Below are 21,712 nucleotides of genomic sequence, written 5' to 3'. Positions count from 1 at the left end.
CTCTTCTTACTCGGCCGAGCGTGAAAAATTAGTCACGCGAAAATATCCACTTTTACAGTATATTAGCAGGTCACTGCTCATCTATTGAACCATTTGGCTAAATGCAAGAAGTAAGGATGATCACGGCCATGTGTGAGCACTCACAAGCAAACTGAACCAAACCAAACCAAACCATATGGTACTGTACCATACCAGAGCAGATTGGGAGTGTTCGAGCACTCTGTGGAGATAGCGTAACTCATGAGCTATTTTTGGACTCGAGTCAGAGGGATCAACACATGTTTTGTAGCAACCAATACATTCATCTAACGCATCTATGCTCTATACAGGTGTCACTACCAAAGAGAATCAACTTTGTATTATGACACAGTGGATGTTACACACGTTTTCACATCACGAGCTGTTTTGGACAATTTTGTGTTTAAGCACTCTCTGGCATGGCATGGTACAGTATGCTTTTGGAGGACATTGGGAAGTGGTCCACCTTTGGCTCGATATGGTACGGTACATCTTGGAGCATTTGATCACTCCTCTGGTGCAGATATTGTACAGTGAGTACAGTACGTTGTAGGAGAGCACTCAAGATATCAAAGACTCCAAAGCACTATCCCAACAAAGCCTCTTAAAGATGGTGATTCACATCAACCTTTACTTTCATCAACATTTTCGATCAATGGAGCTTGCATATACATGTAAATGCACATATGCGTCTGACACATGATTACTCTATGTAGTAATTACTGATTAATTATGGAGAACACATAATGTTAATACTGGTTCAGAGTAACCACATTCTACCTCATGAGATTACTTTCACTCAGCTCCACTAAAGAAGACTTATCATACGTGGAGCTATGCGCTTATTGGTGCATCAGCAAAGTCATTATTTCACATGTAATATGGCAAATCATGTTCTTTGCTAATTAACCTTTGGTACAACTGTATGCACTTCAAAGATGCGGACGAGTTGTAAATGCTGACCTGAAATATTAGCTAGCACCACATTCATTAGATGGTGTGATGAATGGTGTAGGATTGCAAATAGAGTTTACTTAAAGAGATTAAACAACCAACACTTGGACTACGATGGATGGATGATCAGAAATTCCTCACAAAGTCATAAATGGACAAGGCGTGGCATGTGCCTACAGCGTGACAGGGGGCTCGTAGCCAATGTTTCTTGCTTGTAGGAAAGTGTGGAGGAACTCAAATGTGGGTCGCTGAAGGGGGTCACGTCGCCAACATCTCTTCATGAGGTCATGGATGTCCTTTGGACAGTGGGGCGGCTTGGCCAGCAGAATGGGTGTGCCACTCTTCTCAAAGAAGTGACCAGTGTTCTCTATGACCTGCTCATCGGTCAGCTGTGAATATGGCTGCTCACGGCACAGCATCATGACCTCCCAAAGTGTCACACCAAAGGCCCACACATCAGTTTTGGATGTGAACTTGCCCTATACAAAGGAGGCAAGGAAAAAAGACAAGTCAGGAATTGTAAATTGTTTTCAAGAGTGATGAATGTTTGCAGTAGATTTAATTACTTGCTTCACATATACAGCACAACATTTATTGAATTCAGCAATATTTGAAGAGTGTCAATTTTCTCTATTACATTTTTGACAATTTGTGTTGTTCTGCAGTCTTAACAGAATTCAAATCTTGAAACATAAACATGTGAGTGAAAGTTTTGTGAAACCATCAAATCATAGGTCAAGGCTTTACCTGTACATCTGAAAGCATTGTTAAAGACTGGTATGTCTGCAAGGACATTTATAATGCGAGGTCACTTCAATATCGTAATATCAAAAAAATGAGCTGGTATGAAGCATACCTATACATGATCTGGCACCATGTACCATGATCATCGCTAGATGGCTTTTATATATGGGTCTCTACCAGGTTTTGACTTTTGTTTAAAGTATACTGAGAAATACAAAGTCAAACATTCAATTCAGGCATAAAATTTTTTTTGAATACAGTTACGTTTTGAATGCATACCTGTTTGTTTGTTTTTTTGTTTAGTATATTAACCAATGCTACAACTGTATATCGACTCTCACTATACCTCATACTCAACACTGAAATCCTTAGCATGCTTTTGAGTGCCAATTGGCACAGAAACCCAACAGCGTTGTACACACCTGTCAAAAGTCTCTGGCACACAAAGGGTTAAGCTCTTTGTAGTAGTTATTAGCCAGCTTACCATCAAGCCTACTCACCATGAGAATACTCTCCCATGCCATCCATCTGATAGGAAGCACTGCCCGACCCTCTATCCGGTAATAGTTGGACGAGTAGAGATTCCGACTCATACCAAAGTCAGCAATTCGTATTGTATATGCCCTCCCTACGAGGCAATTTCTTGTGGCAAGATCCCGATGGACAAAGTTCATACCAGAGAGGTACTTCATGCCGGACACTATCTGAGTTGCCATGTAAACCAGCGCCCCCACACTGAGTATGGAAAAAACAATATGTAGAATTTAGGTGAATCACAACACATTTTCCTGTAACAGTTCTGTAATCTCATCAGTTTAAAGACAGTGATGGTGATGTAGAATGATATAAATTATGTATCATCACAAATGTCATTCAACTATTAATACTGGGAGATTTTTGCAAGATTATATAACAATATATATTCGACATAATGTGCAAATATCATGTTTTCATAACTGCCCCCCCCCCCCACTTTTAAAAGTGCAGTGCAGGCCCTGTTCATAATTTCATTTATTTTTCTCTTGCAAATTACAGTAATATTGAGCTATAAATGTAATGTGCGTATGAAAGAGTACATTGGCATTATTACGCCGCAGTATTCATTTCCTGTGTACTTGAATGGCTGTGCTGTGAAGTTCTAAATATCCTGCAAGTTTTTTTAACTCTTTCACAATGGAAGCAGCAAGCACAGCATTCTACACAACATCCCTGCAATCTCTCCAAAAGCTTTCGGTGGAGAAAGGCTGTGTCATGACAAGTTAAGATAAGTAGAAAAGCTAATTGTGCTGATGTCATCACAAAGCCATGTGACCCTCCCCCCGAGTACCTGTGTAAGAGGCTGAGAGGTGATGGTGGCAGTGAGTGTAACCATTCAGGGATGATGGTGCAGTAGCACATAGCACACTTCATGTCTTTTAAAATAAATCACAGGTATTTGGTTACAGTTCTCATCTTATCCTCAATCCAGTTCATCCTGCTTCAAAATGTTACCTCCGTAGGGGTACTACTTAAGCCCAGCGCACACTATACGATAAGACCGGCCATACAACTTTAAGACCCGAAGTGTGACATCACCAACCTTGCCAGTTTCCAGTCATGTGACTGGGTCTTAGTGCCAGTTGTAGAGAATTGACACGTCAAATTTTCACGACAGGTCGGTTTCAGCAAATCACAATACAGTATAATGCAAGTGCATGCAGTGCGCACTGCATGTGCTTCTATACTTTTCGGTATGTCGTTCTACTGAAGCCAGAACGGTCATACTCCTAGCTGTGTAGTCGGGTTGCGTAGTGTGCGTTGCAAGGTCGCCTGACCTGGTCTCATGGTTTAGAAGGTGGTATAGTGTGCAGCGGGCTTTAGAAGCACCTGCAACCTGCTCTAAATCATGACTACTTAGAACTTTTAGAAGCACCTATAATCTTGTCTACATTATATAAATTACATTTCATCCCAATTGAAATAAACAACAGATGAAATATTAGTGAAAATTAGTTTAACACTGCTGAAGTATTGTGTGTGCTAGAACAAAAAAAGTAAATAAATAAAAAATGAGCGCCACCTTGGAAGGTTTTGACATCAAGTAAAAAACAAACAAACAAACAATCCACATTACTACTGGTATACTTGTAATTTCATGTAGCCTTCATAAGAGAGAAAAAGTAGAAGTAAATCTTACCTAACAGTTCTTCTATTTGGCGCTGTAGAGCCAAAATTTGCATTGCAGTTGTTTGTGGTGACTTCACAGAGGTCACTCTCGTAGAGAAACTGATTCAGATCACCATTCTCCATATATTCCACAATCATGCAGTATGGCTCATCCTCTGTGCAGGCTGCTAGAAGGCGGACAATGTTTGGGTCTCGCAGCTGGGACATGATCTTCATCTCTTTCATGAAGTCAGCTCTGGGGACATCAAAAGGATAGTAATTTGCCACTTCTGATAACAATAATTGCAAAATGCCTAAAAAGGAATAATAATGCATTGAATTGGCTACATCTGTTTTAATTCCATTTGATCCAAACTGTTTCAAAGAACTTATTCAGACTATCCTTTCCTATATGCGGAATTTTTTGCCTGAACACATTTTGGGCCTGTCAACTAGGAACACATTCCATATTTGACCTTGATTGTTCCCACCACTTGCCTTGGTGAAATCTTTTCCAAATAATCATTCATTTATTATGCACATCAATTGCAGGTTACATGTTCTAGTCACTACTGAGTCATCAAATCTAGTGACTACACAATAATTTTCACTCTGCACTTGCACACCATATCCTACAGAACATCGGAGAGAAATTGTTACCCAAATATTAAAATGCATTTCAATTCAAGTTGCACCAGGATTCCACTGCGTACTCATAATCAACAAGATAATTATTTCCATGGCAGCATCAAGAAATTCAGACAGCTGATTGCCATAGTAACTGACATGCAGCAACTGTTAGTACACAGGTCTGTATCATTTCAAAGACTAGGAAATATTACTAAATTTGCTTTCAGTTTATGAGCACATATCAAATAATTTCTCCTACATAAATTGACTTTTGTTTCTGTTTGAGATGAAGACTTCTACATGTTATTTTAAACATGAATGCAATTTAAAAGCTCCCCATGACAACTTTTATAATTTTCAATGCCTTTATAGACATCAAGATGTACTCTAGTAAATAAGAATAGAGTTATCTAAATATGAAGACTCCATGCATGCACATGTTTCATTTGACAGCACTTCAATGTTTGTAAGTTTACCACCATTTTTTTTTTTTCGGGACAGAGATTGGAATTAACTAAATATATATCAATACTGTATGTGATTGTGGGATATGTATGTGAAGTCACAGGTCTTGTGTAAGATAGAGGGCATAGTCACTTTCTCCACAAGTAAATGTAAAGAGTACTTAAAAAGATGTGCAGTTCTACGAACATGCACTATCATCACCCTAGTAATTTCATCTCCTATCTTACTCTGCCTGTTAAATGACACATCATGTCACCTTCAAGAATAAAAAGAAGAAATCACAGATGTCATTGTGGAATGCTCGTGAACACACATTCCTTTCAAATTTGGGAGGCACAAAGTATCTCTTGTGCCTTCATGACTTTGGGAGAACACGCGTACAGCTCTGAGCGAGTTTCCACCCTTCCCAAGCGACTGCAACAAGGCGTGGAAAAGTCATCAAGTCACAATTCAGCCAGTGTTTCTGGGCTTGTTTGCCTTGCACCCAGTATCTAGCTGCCTGTAGATGTGATTAGGACTGTCTCTTACAATTTTGTTGTTGTTGTCGTTCCCCAGGCAGACAAATTACCCCTAGTGACCTTTGACTGACTATTGCAGAGTAGTTGTGTCTGTCATGCACTCTAACTACTGATAACAAGCCAAATGAGAGGAAAAGTAACATACCTTGTGAATGGTAGTTAAGGCTGTTCACAGCAGTAATAACTGCCATGTGAATGGGAATCCAGAGGGTAGCAAATAATTTAATAACAACCAGCAAGTGCTGTAATTACATGACAGGGGCGGCACAGCATTTTGGTTTGTACATGTAACTCACCTCGCATTTTTGGATGCATCTTTTCTCAGCATTTTCACCGCCACCAATGTCTTTTCTCCCTTGTTTTTATTTTCAAATGGAAAGCCATTTCCGATGTAATCTTGAATGTCCTCAGCCTCACATAAATGAACCTGCAAACAGTGATTTTAAGATGTTTACACATACATTTTGCTCCATACATACTAAAAATTCTCCCACATATTTTCACAATAAGACTTTTCTCATGCATCACTGCAATCATTTGTTATTTAAGTTCTCCTCACAATTTATTGTCACTTACATATACATTTCACACTTTCACTCAAATATATCAATGCAAAACACATTGTACAAGCAACACAACATCTCCTTAACCCGTTGAGGACAGGGCAGGTGTCTATGGGATATGCTTGTTGTAGCAAAATCAGTCCGTCCTCAGCGGGTTACATTTCAAAGTGACAAACAACATGATCACACTGTCAATACATTACTGTATAAGAACTAGTATTCTTTTGATAACTGGAAATCAATGGAGAACTGAACAAATGAAGCCAACTGGTCTCCAACTGTGAGAAAGATTTCCCTGCTTACAGACCATGTCTAGAGACTCTCAAATACCAATCACTGCAACAGAAGAATTATGAGCCTAACTCCGTGTGACATTGAGAAACTTTGATTATTATGATCACAGATAATGGTGTGTTATCAATCAATCACATGTATGAATATGAAGCTCATGAAGCTCATTCCCCCCACCCCCAGAATCTACTTCTCTCTGATTGATCAGATAAATACCTCTCCAAACATTCCTTCACCAAGTAATTCCAGGAAGTTGAGCTGATGTCTTGGGTACTCCGGGCAAGGCACTCTGCTGTTGTTGAGCTTCTCTATGCATTGTGAAGGAACACCATATATTGTGTTTCCTGACACACCCTGTAGTCAAAAGAGTGTTTGAGAGAGGATTCATATTGAAAACTGACTGTGACAAACATTCTAACTTGGAATCAACAATCTTCAGTCAATGTAGGGCAATTTGTCAATCAGTTGCAATAAAAACAACTGGACGGAAGAGTTTCATCAATTTGAAAAATCTTCACTGGAACATGTTCCCACGCATCAATAAGTGCACAGCATGTATTGACCTTGACACCCTGTAATAAAACTGCATACAACTTTGTAGTGAATTGATGCAACCCTGTACATATTAGTGATATTCACACCACTTCCCTGCTTCTAATTCCTAAATGCATCTTACTGTATACAGTGCACGCTATTCCCCTGACCTTGTAAGAGTCTGCTCCATGTGAAGGCTATGACTTTCATAAACTAACTAAAATCACGCAGAATGACAAGTTTCATTAAAACTGAACACAACATAAGAAAGCAATGGGATTTTAATGGCTTGAAGTGTTTTATTATCACCTATGGAAATCAACTGAGGTGATAATGTTGATGCCTCACAAATTTCCAATTGGATTTTACATAAAACATGTCATGAAAATCATGTGCTTGCTCAATAATTAACATCCACACACCCTCCCCTCATATATTATGCATCATAGCAACCCTAATTCTCAAGTGGGTTTATGTGGAGAATATCATTTTATTTTCTTGTTTTTTGTTCATTTCCATATATACACTATCTCTAGAATGAATATGTTTCTTGTTAAATACTCACAAACAGTATCAAATAATACCTTCAGCCCCCTTTGTGGTAGTGTACAAAAAAAAATAAAATGCTTGCACGCGTCATGTACAGTGTATGAGACAGTATCATTAAAGATAATAAAAAGTTTTGGTACCTCAAAAGTTTCCCTGAATTTCCTTTTCTTGGTTTGTGTTTCACGTTAAAGTACGTTGTCTGTGAGAATTACTCGCCCCAAAGTGCTCTCATGTCTTAGTAATCATGCAATAATGATTTCGTACCAGAGCCGTCGCCGCACAGCGTCGATAAATATTGTACGAAACCACTGACTGCGACCAGCAGCGTGCAGCCCATTGTACGCATAGCTAACTGTGACTAGCAGCCCCATACGAATAGCGTAATGGGGCTTCGCATTGTAGCATTCAGGATCATGACAGAATTAGTATCGCGGGTAAATGTCAACTTAAAATCCAAAAATTTCTTCGATTTGAAGACTTACCAATTAAGTTTAAGTATTGAAAACAGGCTTCAAACAACGTTTGGTTCTGCCAATAGTCCCTTTCTTTTCGAATTGATGACTGAATGTGACTTGGTCGAGAGGACCTTGGGAGAGCTACATACACTGACTATTACGGCCAGCGCATGCGCACACAAACATCTTATCCGTTGATGGATTTGAAATTTGTGCGCATGTGATGTGTTCGCATGCACTGGCTGCAGTATTCAGTGTATGTAGCTCTCCCAAGGTCCTCTCGGCCGAGTCACATTCAGTCATCAATTCGAACAGAAAGGGACTATAGGCAGAACCAAACGTTGCCCGAAGCCTGTTTTCAATACTTCACCTTAATTGGTAAGTCTTCAAATTGAAGAATTTTTGGGATTTTAAGTTGACATTTATCCTGCGATACTAAATCTGTCATGATCCTGAATGCCACAATGCGAAGCCCGATTACGCTATGCGTATGGGGCTGCTGGTCGCAATTAATTGCATGATTACTAAGACATGAGAGCACTTTGGGGCGAGTAAGTCTCACAGTGTTAGTTATATGAAAGGTACTTTAACCTGAAACACAAACTAAGACAAGGAAATTCAAGGAAACTTTTGAGGAACCAAAACTTTTTATTATCTTTAAACAGTAAAACACTGTCATGCTAAAATCAAAGTTTACAGACATTGGAGTGTTTGATGTAAATGCTTGCCTCTAAAGTATAAAGCGACACTGTTGTGAAAATCTATGGTTATTTTGAGTGTGTGGAAGGCACAAACAGATAGGACATACGTTCGAATGTTTGTCCTCATTGATTTCTCACCTGAATGTTGATGAGGTCTGTCTCGGCATAGTGCTGCAGCATGTGTTTGTCCCTATATGTGCAGGTTGGGTTCTCTGGCTCTGCATATATTCTGGATGAGTCTGAGCCTGTGTGGAGGGCATCATGAAGTACAACCAACAGAAAGGTAATACTGGCATATCCTCTTCTCTGCCACAAAGCCAAATTATATCATCATATACCATTCTTCCTTCATTTGCATGGCAAACCACTTCACCCTCATGGGATGAATACTGAAGACCTGAACATGTTGACTTATCTTTTGTTACAAACTTTATGTATTTCTCTCCTAATTTTGATATGATGTAAACTCAGTTTTACTACCTTTCAATTTATGACTAACAAAACAACAACAACAACAACAACAACAACAACAACAACAACAACAACAACAACAACAACAACAACAACAACAACAGCAGCAACAACAAAGATATGTGCAATATTTGTACAAGTTGATTAAGTCTTTCTGGCTGTGAAAAAAAAACCATGATGAATGCTTCAGTAGATTATGGCTATGTAGCAGCTACATTTGTATGCCAGACCAGAGAGAGGAGAGTCAAACTCACAAGCATCCAAGTCGTCATCACTCTCAACCATCATGTTGTCGATGACGTGGTATTGGGGCTCATCGTCGGGGTGTGAGATCTGGTAGGTGGGATTAGAGCGTCGGCTTGGCACTGTGGTGATGCCCATGGCTATGGTGTTGCTATTGCAGTTGTTGATGGTGCCACCACCCCCATTGCAGTTGGCTTCAAAGGCCATTGTTGGTAGGCGGTGCTTGAGCTTGATGTACTTGCGGCGGTAGAGGAAGAGGAGGAGAGCAAAGACCAGCACAAGGAGGAGTAAAATGGTTACCACAACTCCGATCACTGTGGCAGTGGGTGAACCAGTCTTGGGGATGATATCAACTCCTAGCAGAAAATAAAAGTGATAAAGAGAGAATCATCATCAGCAAGTGACAATCTTGTGTTGACATCAATGTTCAGTTTCAGAGGGATTTAAAACTCATAAGAATTAAGCAATTCATATTTATAAACATGAACTCACAGAGTAGCCACAGTAATCAGTCAAATCTTGACATCATGACAAATGTTTTATATTACAATTGTAACACAAAATCATTTCACATAAACTGACATCAATGTTCAGTTTCAGAGGGATTTAAAACTCATGAGTACTAAGCAATTCATTGATATAAACATGAACTCACAGAGTAGCCACAGTAATCAGTCAAATCTTGACATCATGACAAATGTTTTATATTACAATTGTAACACAAAATCATTTCACATAAACTGACATCAATGTTCAGTTTCAGAGGGATTTAAAACTCATAAGAACTAAGCAATTCATAGATATAAACATGAACTCACAGAGTAGAAAGCCACAGTAATCAGTCAAAACTTGACATCATAACAAATGTTTTATATTACAATTGTAACACAAAATCATAAAGGATCTATAGAGCATCCCATTGACTGCGTGAATTGAGACGTTATGATATCGTGCAAAAAGGGGAAAGGGTGTTGTATTACATCTTCCCTTGGAAACTCTGTAAAGTGGAAATGTTATTCAATTTGGTTGGCTGAGTTTACAACTTTGATGAGTTAAAGGAAAACATTGATACCTCTTTGGGGATGTCACTGTCACGACGACAACCTAAGGGTCCTCATCACAAGATACAGTGAATTCCTCTAATACGATACAGTGTAATTGTTCATTTTTAGGTTTTGTACATTCTGCAAAAGTATATCGACTCGACAATCATACAAGATCAAGAGGATTCATGCTTACTGCAGCTTAATTATGTATCATTCTAGCATTCAATTATATGCAAACATTTACAAGGAAAAACATATAATAATGAATAAGACTTTTTGATTCGGAGCAAAGTAAAATGGAAGAAACCTTATTAGGGAAAGTCTTACCAGTTCCTTTTTTGGTGGAGCTAATGAGGTTAGGCTTCTGTGTCCCATTGCCCGTCTTTGGCACATACCGATCAGCATCTGTGGTGGACACAGTTGTGCGATCTGCAGGACCTACCAATAGTAGAACATAGGTTCTGGTGGTTACTTGTGGAGAAAGGAGTACACATATTAGTGAAAGGCCGTACATTACACCATTGCCCACAAAAGTACATTCATACTTTTTTTGTAACCACCTGTACATCTTACCAAACATCTGCAAATCCCTGTTAAGGGCTATGCAAGAGATGACCAAACTCTTTCAATTACCACTGGGCGGCTGAATGCATTTTAGTCATTATTCTTTTTCTACTTACCACATGAATAAGGGAAAGAAAGTTTCATTAAGGACAGAAACTGCAACAAGATAAATTGTTAAGTCAACAAATGTATACAAGTGGTAATACCAGATGTAGCGGAAACATGAAATACACTCACAAATGATGATAGGGGGAGAAGCAAAAAAGGTTAAAATTTGCTGATGAACACAATACACAACATGTTACAACATGACAACCATCATAAACTTGCACTTGCATTTTAGCAATGGAAGATTGATAAAAAGTCTATGAGGTGATTTCATAATGTTCTTTCATGTTCTACACAAAAATAACATTTGAAGACGTTCTTTCATGTCCTATTTTCTTTTTTTTTCTTTTTTTCTTTTTTTTTTTTTTTGGGGGGGGGGGGTTGTCTATTTTACTGATATTGGTTTCTGTTTCATTATACCAAGATAAGAAAAAGGATTGAGTGTAACAACGCATATTGGGCAATAATATGAATTTGAGCAAAGTGAGCTTTGCCTAAGCAGTGCATAAATCAGTGAGAGAAAAAAAAATGCACACTATATCATATTTCAAAATTGATTTGATATTTCTTAATCTCTGAAACTTCAAAAAAAAAAAAAAAAATCAAACATCTGGCCACTACAGCAAGGGTCTTTCAAGGGTCTTCTCTTTAGCTTTACACAAATTGAGCTAACTAAATAATTCTGTGGGTGGTGGGAAGGGAGACAACATACAAAAATGCTCTCTCTTTAACACTGATTCCAACTGAATCTCTCTGTAGAATGCTGTTAGTGCACCTTGGTCCCTGAATAATATATGTAAAAATGATTGTCATTAAATCACTATGCACTATATATACAGAGTACCCCACCATGCTTATAACAATCAGAAAATTATCCATGACAACAATAGCATCTGTTTAGTTTAGCTCAATAGGTGTGGGAACTTGTAAGCATATCATTAGTAAATATGTTTTGATGAGCAAGAAGCCTAGTTATGTTTAAATCTGTATGTTCTTTTGTGCATTTTCTAAAATATGACAATCATACCTGTCATTTCTTTATAATGTTTTTGAACACCGAACAGTTACTATATGTTGACCAAAACAAACCTGAAGATCGTACAGGAGTTTCATGCCCAGCTGTACTACTGTCAAAGTTGTCGGGGATGGTTTCTGCCAGTGAGTCAAGTATAAGCGATGGCAAACACATAACATGGGATGACGATCATCATTTCTCACACACACACATGAAGAGAGTAAACTACAATGGCATGTACATCTTTGTAGGAATATAGGAAATTATGGGGACAGGTTGACAAATGACTGGATAAAACTAACAAAACAGACAGGAAAAAGGTGTGGACTTTGGTGCAATTGGTTACAACAGTTAAAGGACAAGTTCACCTTCATTAACATAAGGATTGAGAGAATGTAGCAATATTAGTAGAACACATCATTGAAAGTTTGACGAAAATCGGACAATCCGTTCAAAAGTTATGAATTTTTGAAGTTTTTGTGCAGTAACCGCTGGATGAGAAGACTACTGCAGTGTGTGAATAACTTAGATGTCACATGCGTACAACAATGTAAGGAAAATATAAAGAGAATTTCACAAAATTTCATCTTTTGAAAAAAGTACACATTCCCCTGACTCGTTACCGACAAATGTTTTGGGTAATATTATTCCCCCTGCCTTTAGAAAGAGGCAAGTCAAGTGCTCTTTTATTATGCGAAAAAAGTGAAAATATGTTGAATTTTCTTTACATTTTCTTTATACTGTTGTATGCATATGACTCACAAGCTGTAGTAGTCTCCTCATCCAGCGGTTCCAACACAAAAATTTTAAAAATTCATAACTTTTGCATCGATTATCCAATTTTCCTCAAACTTTCACTGATGTGTTCTACTAATATTGCTGCATTCTCTCAATCCTTATGTTTATGAAGGTGAACTTGTCCTTTAATAGGAGACATAAATACCATGTATGGACTACCAAATGACAATTCAGTTGGGAGGATTTTGTGGGAAAGACATAAATGGATAACAAACAAAATTATAACAGAACACAAGATGCAAAACATGCCAGCAAATCATGGAGATGATAGAATGCACTAGCATGCATTGTGGGATGCACATTCAGTAAAAGATCTTCGCATAAACAAATTTTTATCACTTTATAGATGGTATATAATCACAGATGGTAGACCCCGATATCATATTTTACCACTTTTGATATCTTTTAAGGAAGAATAACAAAAGGTAGACTTATCCTTGGCAAGACAGATTATGTCACTATCAAAGCAAGTCAAGCTTGTCATGTTTCATATCAATGCTTCATCACAACCCTGGCAAGCAAATCCTAATTCATTTAACAGACAGCCCATATTCCATTTTAACTTATTACCACATTCAACTAAATTTCATTGAATTACCCTTGAATTGATTAATAGTCATGTATAATCTCAGAAAATATTGATAATAATTAAACCTCAACATGTGATATTGAGATGTGATATTAGGCAAAATCATTCATTCATAGACTGTCAAAATAAATGATTGAATCAGATCTAATGAAATTACTTAATGAATTTCTTCATTCTTTGCAAGCTAAGAAATGTTTGAATGATTTGACAATTGGCCTCTACCAGACCTATTATTGCATCAGGTAAATTATCAATGTATTACAACCTTCAACAAAGCAAGGTTCAGTTTCTTTAAATACTTCTCAAATCCTCAAATTTTAGATTTTGAGCTTGCTCCTTTACTTCCAAACTGAAATCATGATCTGTAAATTTAATTTTTCATCCTTAAATATTCGTGCTTAAAATTAGAAATACTAAATTTCATTCAGATATGTACATGACAACCACCTTTAAAACTAACATGGTCCAGGAAATCACCATTTATGAGCATGGAGAAAAGGATAGTCAAAAAATTTCTTGCCATTGCATGTGACTTTGTACAGAATACCTACAATTCCACAAACACAAACCAATCCTGTTAAAATACAAAATGTTAGGAACAAAAGAATAACTACCATTGAATAAATGAACAAACTGAAGGGTGCTACTTCATCTCATTCTATTTCCCACATATGAAGGAGGACAAGTCATGTTGTGTGCATTAACAAAGTTATCATTCTGATGATGTCTAATTTTTGGACATAAAGTAGCCAGAAAGGAGAATCTCTCCCTACATATCATGTTAGATGTATTTTGAGAATTAAAAAAAAAAATGTTTCCACTGTGTGATAACACTTTGGTGACACTTCTGCAAGATGCCTGCATGATGTGTGACAGTGCTCAGCAAACTACAGACACATCATGGGGATCTTGACCTGAACACACTGATGATGTAGCACCCCAAATTGTCTAGAGAAGCAGTTATTGTAGGTAGGCACAAACCTGAGGATGGCGGTTCTACTACAGGAGTGTCATACCCAGCTGTACTAGTGTCAAAGTTGTCAGGGATGTCTTCTGTCAGTGAGTCAATTATAAGTGGTGGCAAACACGTTACAAGGAACATGTATCAACATTCTCTTTGAGTGGCACACAAAATCAGACACAAATTAAAATTCTGTCCTAACCCATTATACCTGATGAATGCATAAACTTGCTTTTAGCACTCAAAGGTAATTTCTCTTTGCAGATGCCTTTGATACTGTACATTAGATTTTTTTTTAAATGTCTGAATGCTATAGTTCATACAAGTTTAAAATTACACTCTTGAAAAAAAAATCTTTGGTGAAAAACAAAATGAAAAACTATAAAAAAGCTTGATGCTGTTGATGAATTCCTGTATTAAGAGAGATGTTTTTCATGAGAAATCAACTTTGTCGGCACTCTTCTCTCATATATGTGACCCTGCACCTCAAAACAAACAAAAAGCCGCCAGACATGAATTTCTAGTGAAGACCATATTCTGAAAGAGCAGACTTTAAGCTTGAAAATGATGTATAACTCAAATCAAATGGACTCTCCTAACCTATCTAAATATTAAAAAGAAAGCACAAACTGAGGAAAAGTGTGAACTGAGAAAAGAGGCTCTGAAGTACAGTGTCTATTCAAGCGCTTAATCTTTACCAAACCGTGCTGGCTGTGCGATGAATGGGACAAAAAACAGGAAGTAAACCACCAGAGTAACAACAATGAAAGCATTATCAGATCAAACTGAAATTAGAGATGCCTCATTAACACATTCTGTCCATAATTAATGCCAACTTTCAAAGCAGTAGCACTATCCTTTCAAAAGTTATTAGAGTTGAAAGGGAAGAGTGTCAGCAAGCTTTTTCAGAAATGAAAAAGGGATTCTAAAGACACACCTAATCACACTATTCTACCAAAAATGTTCGAGATAAACTGCTAAAAAAACACACTTTCCTGCCTGTTTTATGATACCAAATTTTAGCATAATGTAAAAGAAGACCCGCTCTTTCAGAAAATATGAAAAAGTCAAGTTAGGCTAGGTTGACCCATTTCACTTATTTTCAGTCCTCACGCAAAATCAGTGTGTGCGACTTTATGTTCGTTTTGAGGTGCACGGTCACATATGTGCCTTCAGAAAGGCCTGTCTGACAACTTTTTAAAATTCTTATCATTATCACACACGTGTATGCTGTAAAACAGCTCGTCGCAACTATCGTTGCTGAAACCCTTATTGTACAAATGCCAGCATACATTGTAGGTATAGATTGAGGTTCATTCATCAATGGCAACTATGAATTCACCAAGCATTATAAACTACATTTATATATCATGAAATGCAAAAGCACTGAATTGATTATGGGGAGAGAAAACAAAATAATAAGTGTAAGCATCAATGCAAGCATATCGTAAAATATGTTAAATATGTCTACTGATGAAATATATTGTAACAAAGAAAAACGTGCAAATGTGAACAGAACAAGCAGTGGGTCAGAATCAAGAGTTATCCACAGCATACAAAGTATGTGAAGTAATGTAAAACAAACATCCTTATGCAGTCTAAAGTGATAACCAGGCAACTGCACATGTGCAAGCTTCTACCTGTGACTAAATGCAAGCTCCAATCATATTATAATGCCTCCAGACAAAGGCTCAATTAAAACAATTTTATAAATAAAAAACCTACCACTTTGAAACAATCCCACAAAGTCACCATTTTAATTAGAGTTTGAACAGTACTTCTAGTTATGACTCTAGTATCCTTTACTTTTGATTTTTCCATTTTAAAAGAATAGTTTCCATGTATTTCACGAAACGGAAAATACGCAAGACTAGGGAAGCCAAAGATCAAGAACACATAATGTACTCAATGCTACCTGACAGTGTATTAAAGTCAGCTAAAACAGATAATGTAAACACACCGAGGGCAGACAGGGAGTATTGATTTTCTGCCCTCTCTCTCAAGACCTGCTCACAGGCATACCGATACAACCCTGGTCTATTATCGTCTGTCATGCTCTGCAATTGATACTGTTTATGTTTCATACTCATACCGTACTGCATGAATTGAATCAGCACCATATTAGATTACCAGGTGTGCATACATCTGGTTTATATGCAGTATACACTGATGTGGTTGTTAGACTGACATTTGCCAAGATATTGATGTTATAAGAAGCAAAAGTAAGACAAGCCCATACAGTGTATAGTTTATCATGACTACAGCATACAACAATTACATTAACAAGCTTCAATTTTCTTCTATTTTAATGACACAAAATGTTCCTTTTAACACACTTGATTATCATTATAATATTATGTAATATTTCACAGCAAGTAGTTGAGAGTCAAGAACTCTATCTGAATTCTGGCTTCAATTTTTGCATTTCATATATCACTATGGGTATATTTTAATTGAAACTTGTAAAACAATTTCACAAGTGATTGAATTTGCAATCTAGGACCATATTGATGGAATAGGAAGGAAGCGCCATTACTTTTCAAGAGAGAAAATTAGCGACATTCCATCTTAGATATGATATAAACTGTATTTGTGTTACAAGAAGCAATATTTTTGTGAGTTGTTAACTCTGCAAATACCAGTTGACCTGCAAAATTCACAAAAATAGAACACCATAAACTATATCCTCTACTTGGTGAACAGTACTGAATTTTGTAAAGCAATTCTACAAAATAATCACACCACAATTTCTGAAGGTTTACCACATAGTATATTGTTAACACTACATAGCTTCATTGTAATCTAGAGTTATGCTTCCACTGTGAATACAAAATAGGGAACTTTCACCTACAAAGGTTTGATAGACAGTCAATACTTGGACCCCATGATTGATATCATTGAAATCCTGCTACATATCTTATTGAATGAAATAGTTTGAAGCTCTAGACTGCTCAGTGCAGTCTAGAGCTTTGGACCATACACTGTCTGGAATAATTCTAAAAAAAAAAAGTTTAAGGCAAATGATGAAGAAACATGAGTTTATTTCCCCATAATACTGTATGTTCCCTGTGTAACTTTCAAACCACAGTGATAGACTGTTAGTGCATGAAGTGCTAGATTTCAATAATATAGGGAAATATGGATGGTTTTAAATGTGCAATGAACATGGCAAGAGCATAATTCACTGATGAAATAATGCAGGGCAATCTTGGCTGCCCATATCCCTTTTAACAGCAGTAGTAATCACCTTGCATGTGTCCTTGACCTGAATACACTTTTTTGTTGTATTGAGAAAGTCACAAAGAAAGTAAATAGATATTGAATACTGTAGTAGCACTGCTTGAATCATGATCATGGAGGTACTATCCTCAAGGTTAACAGAAAATACCATATGTCAATCATTACATCACTTGGGAGTCACATGGTACTGGGTACGTATTTGTCAATTCATAGGTTCCGTTGACAGCAACATCAATTTAATTCTTTTCCTGGAACTGGATAAATTACTGGATACATTCAACCCCCTTTTAAAGTGGTTGCACTTTCTTGGGTGGTTTTGTTTTTTGTTTTTTGTTTTGCTATCATATACAACTATATATATGTATATATATTCTTCTTTTTTTTTTTTTTTTGGTACATTTTGTACATAACTGAACTTGCATGAAATTAACATATTTCAGGGAGACATTTAAATGTGTATAGAAATACATACAAAATTTACATATTGTAGACCAGTGGTATTTAGTGACCTAGGGTGAGATGTTAATTGCATGAAAATGTCCATCACCACAGTAATCTTGGATTTTACTGATAACTTGATGATTTGTGACATTTATTGCAGACATTAATTCTGCATTTACAGAAAGACAAAATTGTGAAGTCATTTTCTCATGACTGATATCTGAAAACAAGATGAAGACCATCAAATACTACTCAAATTTGGCACTGTCACAGCCTGACTACAAGTGCAAAACAGAGTACTATGGTCATAGCATCTTTCAGCCTACTGCACTGAGTGAAAAACTAGCTTAATGTACATCTAAACAAAGTACAAAAATGTTTTTGGGTCTTTTTTTTTTTTTTTGGGGGGGGGGGGGGGAGGGGCATGACACCAGTATACCCTGAATACTGTGGTGCTGTGATGGCTTCAAGAAAACAGGAAATAAGTAAATAAACAAAACAAAGTACAGGTAATATGAATGACTGAATGTTTAAGGAATACAAACAGCAGTAAGCTAGGTGACAAAAACTGCACATACCTGATTCAAAGGAGACCTCACTGATGAGAATCCATCGGCCACGGTGGTAGAGTTTGACCTTCAGCCACTGAGCCACACGGTTGGCCAGGTGAATCGTGATCCATCGCGCATCCTGATGGTCTCTGTCCTGTCTAATGGTCTTGTAGACAGAACGTGGTGAGTACTGGTCACGGAAGATACCAAAGTAGACCTCAACTCCCTGGAAGATTTCTACGTTGTTGGAAAAGTAGTTGTTGACGTAGAATCCAAGGCTGGTGAAGTTGCGCAGGGAGTCAAACTCAAAGACGATTTCTGGGTTACTATGGGTTGCGTTGCGCCATCCTATCCATTCATACCTGTTGAGGATAATCAAACAGATAAAACAACACTGATGAGTATAAGGATGATCATACAAATCCTGTGTTTATATAGGAGATTCACACAGACTCAGTCCCACTCTCTATGGTATAGGTTTATCAAGAGGGCAATATGGCTGTTTTCAGTGTGAGACATGATGCTTTAATTGTTCATACAATATCCTACGTCTGTATTAGGCAATCTTTTTACACTTTTCTTGTGCATCATCAACACTCTTAAACAGACCATGGAATTATGATAGATAACAAGCTTGTGAATTGGTGCTCATTACACGCATTCATCTTGAAGTGGATGTTTAAATCTAGCCAAACAAACATCAGCTGATCTTATTTCTGTACTGAATATAGCTTTTCAAACACAATATACAGATTCAACATTACTATTATTCAACAGCAAGTGATGCTGAAGTTGATACTGTAACATCATTTTCAGACTGACACTTGTTAAAGTTAGATACTGGATAGGATACGTTTGAACATCAAGACCCTGTAAATCACTTTGTTGGTGAATATTTCAACTTGACATAATACTCATTTTGCGCACAAAATACATTTCCTTTATCCCGCACACAGTCACTTGAATCACTGCCCTGGTGATAAAGTAATGAAAAGTCTGTTAGAATGAATGAAGCCTTACCCCTGGGGGACATTAAGGGGGCTGAGCCTGTAGTTGCTGTGACCAAACATGCCATCAGTCAGCTGACCAAGCCCATTCATCATCTTCCCTTCATACGTATAGCCATCATATGAGTGGTCCTCAAACACATATTCTCCTCGTGTGTCCCCAACAGGCATGGAGTATGACTTCAAATGGTCTGTGGAGAAATTAAAGTACAAATCCTCACAGTGACACACAAGAAGCAAGACTGGACTACCCATAAAACAAGTTAAAAACATTTCACATTATGAATAGGGTTCTGGTCACACTCAATTGAATAAACAAAACCATTTGTCTGTATACGCTCTTAACTGCCTTTGGTAAGATCATTATGAGCAAGCTTTTAAGAATGAAGTGAAATGAAATTGCCGGGTATCTTTCATTTTGGATTTAAAACCATTCTTTGCTGGATTAAACATGATTCAAAATCAAATCATCCATCATAAGTATAGGCCGTAAAAACGTGGCAGGAGAGATATATAGTGAGGGAGAGGAAAATCTTCACACATTATCTCTCTCCCTCTCTACATACACACACATATACAATTTTAGACATAGACATAGAACTCTTTATTTATAATCAAGAAATGCATTAGCCAAATTTTTGCATCTATTCTTATCAATATGTGGAACACTTGCTGATTACATCTTGTATGTCAACACTTGTATGTCAACACTTGTATGTCAACACCCCATCATAAAGGATCTGACTTTACAGAGTAGGCATATGACATAAATGGTGAGAGAATGGTTAAGGTGGAAAGGAAGGGGAAATATATCTGTACCATACTGGAATGAAAACATTGAGATGGTGATATAGGCCCTACATTGTACATGTAGCATAACTTGAGTGATGGACACAGAGAAGGCCCAACTCTGCAGGCTTGGACAGTGGAGAAGGATTATCTAGCTGGAGCCAGATACCATCATGTAGAGAAGCATGGATTATTCATGACAAGGTCTGTCAACTGGCTTGAGATGGAACAATTCAAATACTAATGGCACATTTAGCCCTTGTCTATAAATAATTGCTACCCCCAAAACAGCCCCAGGCTGATTACACTCCAGAATAGGGGCTGCTTAATGAAGAAGAGAGAGAGAAAGAGAGAGAGAGAAAAAAAAAAAGGAGAGAAGGGAGAAGAGGGAGAGTTCTTTTTACATTTGTTTAGTATACAAATTGATCCATTCATCACATATACACTGTACATTGTAGAGAGGGGGAGAGAGAGAAAGGCAAGGTGAGCATAAGAGTCTAAATCAGATCAAGTCAAGATGGCTTCTTAAGAGAGACATGGAAGCAAGAAAAAGAAAGAAATTTAGCCACTTCTGCCTTTACTACATTGTATGTGCCCACATTCCAAACATGCCTATTCCCTGCACAACAAAGGGAAAAAAAAAATCCAACTTTGCTGGAGGTCAGGAAAGGTCAGTTCAATTTCAGTCTCCAAGGAGATGAAATCTGATCCCATATCATCCAGAGACATAACAATTTTTTCTCACTCTTGCACTTTTTTGTTATTGTCGGGTAATGCTTCAAGCTGTACAAACACAGTCACTGGTATTCTGCACTGCTGTGAGAAATTCTCGACCCATTTCCCACCATTTCTTGCTCTGTCTCATGAACTGTATCAATACCAACTGATATAATTAAACTCTTGCCAGTGTTATTTTCTTGCTACTATAACTTCAGTGACTGCCATGAAGTTTACACCATCACTCCAGTTAAGAAAAATGACAACCCAGTTTGTTTTGAGTTCATTATCTCTTTACGGACAAATTTTGTCAGCCTCTCTTTAAGTAGTTAATGTTACAGTGAAGGAAAATCAGAATTGTGGCAGTGTTGGTCAGAAAGTATGCTCAAACACAAAGATCAGGATTTTAAGCACAAGCAAATTTTTAGGCAAGGCAAATAATTTTCAAACAGAAGCCCACATCATCTCTCCTCATTCATGCTGATTTGGCATCTATTGTTGTTGGTTTTTTTTTCAACCCCACTTAAAAGTTGATCATTATTTGATAAATGGTAGTTTCCAACAATGAGCTTCTTTTTCTCTAAGGATATTTGCCCCATTAACCT

General features: G+C 37.3%; 1 protein-coding gene across 1 annotated transcript in view; it reads right to left on the bottom strand.

Annotated features, from left to right (window-relative positions):
• Positions 1-490: 490 nt before the first annotated feature.
• LOC139731313 (discoidin domain-containing receptor 2-like) overlaps positions 491-21,712 on the bottom strand; it is a 47,567-nt gene continuing 26,345 nt past the window's right edge. Inside the window, exons 5-15 of the mRNA XM_071642202.1 lie at positions 19,615-19,792; positions 18,622-18,956; positions 14,383-14,454; positions 10,655-10,765; positions 9,293-9,637; positions 8,706-8,812; positions 6,545-6,682; positions 5,771-5,901; positions 3,893-4,117; positions 2,217-2,451; positions 491-1,451 (exon numbers count right to left, since the gene is read on the bottom strand). Coding sequence (XP_071498303.1) covers positions 1,146-1,451; positions 2,217-2,451; positions 3,893-4,117; positions 5,771-5,901; positions 6,545-6,682; positions 8,706-8,812; positions 9,293-9,637; positions 10,655-10,765; positions 14,383-14,454; positions 18,622-18,956; positions 19,615-19,792 — 2,183 coding nt within the window. The 3' untranslated portion in view covers positions 491-1,145. The remainder of the gene's footprint in view (positions 1,452-2,216; positions 2,452-3,892; positions 4,118-5,770; positions 5,902-6,544; positions 6,683-8,705; positions 8,813-9,292; positions 9,638-10,654; positions 10,766-14,382; positions 14,455-18,621; positions 18,957-19,614; positions 19,793-21,712) is intronic.

This window comes from Diadema antillarum, unplaced genomic scaffold (genome assembly GCF_040938485.1).
Source record: "Diadema antillarum isolate AM-2024a unplaced genomic scaffold, OU_Dant_1.0 seq00000368_RagTag, whole genome shotgun sequence".
Taxonomy (NCBI): Eukaryota; Metazoa; Echinodermata; class Echinoidea; order Diadematoida; family Diadematidae; genus Diadema; species Diadema antillarum.
This window is presented reverse-complemented; position numbering and strand designations above follow the sequence as displayed.